General features: G+C 69.0%; 1 protein-coding gene across 5 annotated transcripts in view; it reads left to right on the forward strand.

Annotated features, from left to right (window-relative positions):
* ERI3 (ERI1 exoribonuclease family member 3) overlaps positions 1-2,879 on the forward strand; it is a 238,125-nt gene extending 235,246 nt beyond the window's left edge. For all 5 annotated transcript variants that reach the window (XM_038413981.2, XM_038413982.2, XM_038413983.2 and 2 more), the window contains exon 8: positions 1,407-2,879. In XM_038413981.2, coding sequence (XP_038269909.1) covers positions 1,407-1,489 — 83 coding nt within the window. In that variant the 3' untranslated portion in view covers positions 1,490-2,879. The remainder of the gene's footprint in view (positions 1-1,406) is intronic.
* The last annotated feature ends 4,588 nt before the right edge of the window (positions 2,880-7,467 follow it).

Genomic DNA, 7,467 nt, shown 5'->3' on the forward strand with positions numbered 1-7,467 from the left:
CAGAGCACACCGCCTCCCCGGAGCTGGTGCTCGCTGTCAAGTGCCGGGGCAAGGAGCTCTTCGGCAGAAGGCTTCGGCCCTGCCTGCTTCCGCCGGCCCTTGACGTGAGAGCCAGCACCGGCAAGGGAACGTGGTGTTGGCCAGCAGAACTCCTGGCCACAAGCAGGTCAGAGGATCGGATGCTTGGGCTGGATAATTGAAGCTTGGTCTCTACGTGGGCTAAGCTTGAGGACACCAGCACTTGGGCTGGTTCTTTGTCCTACGACAGCACGTGGAGGGCTGGGACAGCGGGCGCCTACCTGCGCCGGGGGGCAGGACAAAGGCAGGAACAGCCCCAGGGAGACCCGCTGGAGTCCCACAGGAGGCCCTGGAGCGAGGGGCTGAGTCAGGGGGGCTGGCAGAACCAAGCTGCGTTGCTTGGCCTGGGGACGGTGCTGGGGGACTCGCTCCCTGCCTGTGAGCGTGTGACGGGGGAGGCCCCGGGACGGTGCAGGCGTTGGGCTGGGGGCACCGTGGGACAGAGGCTGCCATGGAATTCACCCATGGAGGAGGCAGGGCAATCCCCGGACCGGTCATGCTGGGGAAGCCGGGGGCGGGGCGGGGGCAGCGCTGGGGAATCAGCCCCCCGGAAGGGTTGCGCTCCCACACATGACCCAGCCCAGGTGAGTGGGCAGGGAAGGAGCCTGCTCCTAGACGGGATGAGAGGGCAGAGCCTGCCAGTGTGCAGCTGGCACAGGGTTATTGTGGGGTCACTGGTGCCAAGCTGCTCCCAGGATGTCATTATCATAGGGCCAGGCCCCAGGGGTCATGATCGTAGGGCCGGCCGGGGGGTTTGTTACTGTAGGGCCAGGCCCTGGGGGTCGTGATCATAGGGCCAGGCCAGGAGGGGTTGATACTATAGGGCCAGGCCAAGGGTCGTGATCGTAGGGCTGCAGGTGGGGCCGGGTTAATTGGTGGTTAATTGGTTAATTTTTTATAGGTGTTTACTCTGGAGCGTAACGACCTCACCTGCAGCTCTGGCGCCCCATGGCCCTCCCTGTCTCCTGGGAGCTGCCCTAGACTGCTGGACAGCAGTGGGGGTCGTTTGCGCTGCCCAGGCAGGCCGTGTGCCCCGTTAGCCATTACCCCATGGGGGAGCCAACAAGTGGGCCAGCATCCCTGCCTGCAACACTCCTCGGCGAGGGGCGTCCCCACCGTCAATCCACAGCCAGCCACTCACTGGCTGGGTCCGCCCTAGGGCCGCGTTTCTAACCCCCCGGCGCTGCTGGCCCCCGTGCCGATGGTGGGGCTGGCTCGGGCCCAGCACCGGGCCCTTTGCGAGAGGCTCTGCCGTCCCCAGGCGCAGGGTCACGCGTCTTGCCTTGGCCCGGGGGCCGGACCTCACCCCGGCTCCGCTCTCTCCGCAGACGACTGTAAGAACATCGCTAACATCATGAAGACGCTGGCCCATAGAGGCTTCATCTTCAAGCAGACCTCCAAACCCTTTTGATCGGCGGGGCGGGCCGGACAGGGCTGCATGCGGCCGGCCCCTCCGCTGCGGGAGGACGGGCGATAGCATTCGAACGGCAACCGAGGACAGAGGCGACGCCACACCCAACTCCGCTGTTCCGCCAGTAGAGGTTGTATATATGGAAAGGAAAATCTCTGTGTAGACCCGACGTGGACCCCCCCTGTCTGGGCTGCTCCGGCCATCGCCCGCCATGCTCCCGGAGCCGCCCGCGGCGCTTGCACCACCTGGTTAGAGCTGTAGTTCCTTCTTCTTTCTGTGCCCCTGGTTCCTGTTGCCCCCTTGTGCCCCCCCAGCCATGGGTCGCCCTCTTTCTTTTCTGTGTTTGTTTCCCTGTCGCCAGGCCCTGCCAGGCGCTGCCGGGTGACCCGTCGGCGCTGCATGGCAGCTCCAGCCTGACATGGCGACAGGAGCCGCGCCCCCCCCGCCCTGCCCCTCCCAGCCCGCTCCTCACCCCTTTGCAGTGAACACTAACCCCGATCCCGCTGTGTGTCCCCGCAACCCGGCTTTCTGCTCCAGCTCAAGTGCCTGTATTCTCTGCCCGCCGGCTCGCCAGCCAGGGCTCTGGGCAGGGGGCGGGCGGTGGCAGGCAGCCTGGCCCTTCTGCTCCTGTCTGTCCCAGGGGGCAGGAGGGGGGCTCCTGCCCGCCCCCCTCCCCCTCCCCGGCCGAAGCGGTTCCAGCTCCTGGGGGCACCAGGTCCATTGCTGGCAGTGGACGCACCAGCAAGTGCTGGCACAGAACGACGGTCATTCCTCTGCCCCCCCCGTCCCACCGCTCCAGGCATGGGGTCCGTCCGCTGAGTGAGCGCCCCCTCCCCTGCCCACCCACCTGAGCTGCAGCTCTGCCCTCGCCTGCCCCATTACCCACGCTCCGGGCTCTGCCCCTCGCAGGCTCCCTGCCAAGCTCAGCAGCAGCTGGCTTGTTGCCTCTTCCCCTCTGACTGGGGGGGCACTTGGGCCCCATCCATCCAGGTGGGTTTGGGGGCAGGCGTGGGGCAGGCCGGGAGGCCGTCCCCCTCGGAGCCCAGGCTCCGTGGCAGCAGGGCCATGGAGTTCCTGCGGCTCAGCCAGGACTCCAGAGCCCTGCTGAGCCAAGGCCTCGCCTGGCGCTGGCCCGTGGTGATGCTGCAGCACCGGTGCCCGTGCCCAAGTGGCCCCGTGACCCGCCAGCACCCGGGCTCCCTCCCGCCCCGCAGCCAGGGGCTGAGCCAGCTCGGTCACCAGAAAGAAAATACAGGCACTGAACGTAGCGGTAAACAACTGCATGGTGTGTGGTGTCCAGCTCAACCAGCCGATAACGCAACCCCACCATCCTCATCGTCTAGTTATCCTGATCCTTGCTGTAAATGTGCCACATGAATAAAGTTTGGGGGAAAAGGTGCCCCTGTGTGTGTGTGTGTGCAGGGGCCAGGGGCTCTGGGGCATGGGAGGTGGGGGGTGCATGCAGGGGCATGGGACTGGGGGGAAGGGGCGCGAAAGGGCCGTGGGGGGGGTGAAGGGGCTATGGGGCAGGGCAGGAGAGGGTGCATGCAGGGGATGGGGGAGTTGCGGGGCCCCAGGGTGCCCCAGCGCTGCGGGAGGGAGCTAAGCCTCCCCCATTCAGTTCTAGCCCCCCCGGTCTGCGAGGGGCTGGGGCCTGGAGGTGCTGGAGAGGGCCCCCCAAGCAGGTCCCTTGCCCCCTAGACGGCAGGGCCGGGGCAGAGGCGTTACAGCCTGCTCTGACCCCGCTGCAGGCTGGGGGCTGCTGGGGGCGGCTGGTTCCCGCCCTGCGAGCGGCTCAGCCTGGCTGTGCCGGCAGAGGGGCCACCCTGGCTCAGCGAGCGCCGAGCTCAGCACGTGGGCCCCGCTAACGGCTGCACCACAATGTCACCGGCACCCCCAGAGCCGGGCCGGGACCCCCGGCCCTCTGGAGTCTCAGCCCCGGGGCGCAAAGCGCTGCTGTCCCGCTGGGGGGGGCCCATGGTGCGAGGCGTCCTGGGTGGGGGCCGGGCAGCCACGTGCCCTGGGATGGGCCCACGACTGGCAGCGCTCACGCCCGCTGGGGGGACAAGTCCCTTGAGGTGAGCTCACCCCGCCCCTGCTGGCTCTGCCAGCCCCAGCCTAGCAGCCCCCCCCCCTTCGCAGGGGGGTAGCCCAGCTCCCCCTTCCCCACCCACAGAGCCCTGCAGCCCACAAGCCCCTGGGCTGCTCCTCGTCCTCTGCCCCCACAGACACTGCCGCGCCCCTGCCCCCCTCACCCTGCAAGGCACAGGGGGCCACCAGCCTCCACCCCACCCTGCTGTTCAGCCCCTAATGGGGGGGATTCCCATCAGCCTTTGCTGCAAGGGTGGGGCTGTTTGGCCTGGAGCTCAGGCTCTGGGGGGAGGCTGGGATGCAGAGAGCTCGTTCTCCCCATGAGTAGTGGGGTGGGGGATCTGCTTCTCGGGGCTAAGAGGGGGAGCTGCTGCGTTGGGGCCTGGCTGCCGGCACCCCGTGCTCAGTTGGGGGGGCAGGGACAGAGCCCGGCAGCCAGCTCTGTGCTCACTCTACCCCCGGGGCAGAGGGGGCCCTGCTCCACCCGGCCCCAGGAAGGTGCTGTCAGCCCCCTGAGGCCGGGGAATGAACAGGGCGAGGCCTGGCCTGGCAATTCTGTGGGGGCACCCAGCGGACAGTCAGGGAGGGGCTCGGGGGGGGCACGGGCGGGTAATGGATACACAGCTGGGGGAGCCCCCTTCCCAATTGCGCCCGCAACTCTGGGGACCGGGAGGCACCAATAGACCCCGTGGGTCACTCCCTGGAGGCCTGGTGGTGCCTCAGCCTGCCCCATACCAGAGAGCCCTGCAGGTGACACACAACACGCAGCCAGCAGCACCTGTGTGCCCCCCGACCCTGCCAAGCAATGACCCCTCCCCCCCGCTGCTCACCAGGCCCTGTGTCCCAGCCCCCCCGCTGCCCGCAGGCCTGAGGGGCGCCAAGTTACAGCCCCTTCTGCCAGCTCAGTGAGCGCCCAGAGCCAGCCCAGATGCCGTGGGGATGGGCAGGGTGCTCTGAGGGCGTCCTCTCCCACTACGCAGCTCGCAGAGCTTTGGGGGGCAGCGAGAGGCGACAAGGCCACGTGCCATGTCGCTGGCCGGCCTGCGGCTGTTTCCTCGCCTGGGTGCTGGCATTTCCCGGCCCACCCGCCTGCCTCGCACCCCCCTCCCGGCCAGCCCAGGGACAACGCAGAGCCCAGTGGTGCCCAGACCGTCAGCGCCATCGTCCGGCGCCCGGGCCAGCTGACGCGTCGCTGGAATAATGTGCCTGGCGGGCTGGACTCGGCCCTTACTGAGAGCTGCCCCCCGCAGCCCTTAATTCAGCTACTGCCACCCCCTGTGCCTGGCCCCTGCCGCCCCTCTCTCCTGCAGCACGGGCCCCACGGCTGGGGTGAGACCCTGGCCCCCAGGTGGGGGGGGCTGCTGGTCCTGGAGCTGTTGAGCCTGATCTGGGGATAGATGCAGAACAGCCCCAACGCTGCAACCCTCTGGCCCCATGTGTGCATGGTGGGTGCCTGCTGAGGGGCAGGGGGCTCGCAGGCAGGGAGGGGACCGGACCGGATGGTGTAAATGCGGGCTGGGGGGTCACTGTAGGGCAGGGCCAGGCCGCGGGCCCCACCTGCTGCAGCAGTAGGATTGTGCAGTGCAAGAGGCACAGGGGCTCCGGGCTGCCGGCCCGTGACCGCACCTCATGCCCCAGCACAGCCCTGGGCACGGGGCCTGTCACAGCCACACTGCTAGAGAGGTGCCAGCTCTGGCCAGGGGCCGGCGGCACGAGCCAAGGCAGAGGCACTGAACTCAGCCCCACGCCGGATGAGTGCAGGGCAAAGGGATGCAATACCCGGTGCGGGCAAGGGGCAGCGTCCCTCCCATGCTGCTGGCATTGCCCTGCTCTGACCTAGACACGGTGCCTGGCACGGGGATGGCGGCACGTGGCACAGACACCAGGGAGCCCTGCCAGCAGGCCACTTTCCACCCAATGGGCCCCAACCCACCGCTGCTGCTGGGCCCCGCTGGCCCCACCACGCTGACACCTGCCCAGTCGGGTCACAGGGTGCAAGGAGCCTCTCCCCTGCTGGCTACACACACAGGCAGCGCATGGGCATCGCCTGCACCCGGCAGGGGGCAAAGGGTCTCTGGGCTGCCGGCCCGGGGGCTGCGGAGCGCTCCGAGGCCAGCAATAGCTCCCCAGGGTACCCGCTACTCTGGCAGAGGGGCCCGCCCGCCAGGAGCCCCAGCCACCCCTGGAGGGGGCAGCGCCCGGGCCCCATGGTGGGGGAGGGGTTTAACGGCTCCCCCGACGTAATCACCTGAGCCCGTTGTATCGACCCGGGTCCATGGTGGCAGCTAATGAGTTTTCTATGAAAACTCAGAACTTGGCCTTTGCCCATGGCTCCTGCAGGCGGGCACGTGCCTGGGGCCAGTCCTGGCCCATAGGTCGCCGCGTGTGTGGGGTGCTGGCAGCCGGGGCTGCTCCTGCGCGTGGGGTGGGGGAGGCTCAGGGGGACTGGCCTGGTGCCCCCGGGCAGGGACTGGCTCTCCAGGGGGGAGGGGGAAAGGGGATGGGGGGGCAGAGTGAGCGCGCCCTGGGCCGGGAGGAAGGGCAGCCGAGGCAAGGGCTTGGAGGCCGTGGACTCGTCCCTACGAACTCGTCTCCACCCGCAGCGCCGGTGGGGCTCTTGGGCCCCGTAGGCACTGCCCCACGGGAGGAGCCGCCCCATCGCCGGGCCCCCGCTGTGTGCAGGATAAAGCAGCCTCCAGCCCGCAGCCCCGCTCTCAGCCCACGGCCTGGGGGCTGCCCCTCGCTCTGCTCTGGCTCTGGCTCTCTGGTCCGGGCAGGGGGGAACATGCCCTGCAGCCTGCCAGCGACAGCTGCAGGTGCGGGGCCGTAGCCAGCCAGGCCCTAGTACTGGTATGCCCAGGCCAGGGCTCAGAGCTAGGCCCTGCCCCACAGCCAGGCCGTGGGGGGTGGGGGGACTACCTAGTGAGGAGGGAATGCAAAATGCCATTTTCCCAGAGGAAGCGAGCCCCAGACAAGCCCCCACCCCTGGCTGTGGGGACTTTGCAGCACGGCCTCTAGGCGTCAGCCCCTGCCCCCAGGGGCTCCCCGCGGCCAGGGCCAGGGCAGCCCTCAGCTCTGCACCGGGCCTGGGGGTGGGCAGCCAGAGGCTCATGCTCGAGGCCCCACACGGGCTGGAAGGACAGAGTGGGGCAGTTAAAGACCCAGGACACCCCCCAGCTGCTGAGTCCCACGCTGGGGAGCCAAGACGGGGTGCTGGGCTGCGGAGGAGCAGGGGGAAGAAAGGGGGGGAGGCGGTGCCCGCGACCTGCCAGCAGAGTCATGGGGTGACGCACTGGGCTTTACACCGGCGTGACGGCGACATGCAGAACAGCCCAGGCCTGCAGGGTGCAGCGCTGGCGGGGCCAGACACCCCGTCTCGCAAAGCACGGCCAACGCTCCTCGCGGCAGGGGGCTCAGGCCCCCCCGGCACTGGCAGCACCTCGCAGGCCGGGCTTGGGAGAACAGCCAGGCTCGAGCCATGCGGGGGCCAGGGCTGGGGTCAGCCCAGGGGAGCCTAGCTCCTGCCCCTGGCCTCAGGGTGACTAAAGAGCGGCCCTGGCCCTCCAGCACTTGGGGGAGCAGCCCCCCCTCCCCCTCGGCCATGCCAGGAGCCAGGGGCCGAGGCTGCCCCACCCAGCCTGCCTGGGAGGCCACAGACGGGCGGCACCTCAGTGGCAGGCCAGCTGCAAGGGGGCGGGAAGCTGGGACTCCAGGGCAAACAGTGCCAAGCCCCAGCCAGCTCTGCCCCGCTCCCTCTGTGGCCAGCAGGGCCAGGGGGCAAGGCGGGAGGAACTGCCCCCTCCGCGCCAGAGCTCAGCAGGGTGTTAGGAGTCATGGCTTGAGTGATCTCGTGCCCCAGGTTAATGATACACACGGGTGGGGGGCAG

Source organism: Dermochelys coriacea, chromosome 8 (genome assembly GCF_009764565.3).
Source record: "Dermochelys coriacea isolate rDerCor1 chromosome 8, rDerCor1.pri.v4, whole genome shotgun sequence".
In the NCBI taxonomy this organism is placed as follows: Eukaryota; Metazoa; Chordata; order Testudines; family Dermochelyidae; genus Dermochelys; species Dermochelys coriacea.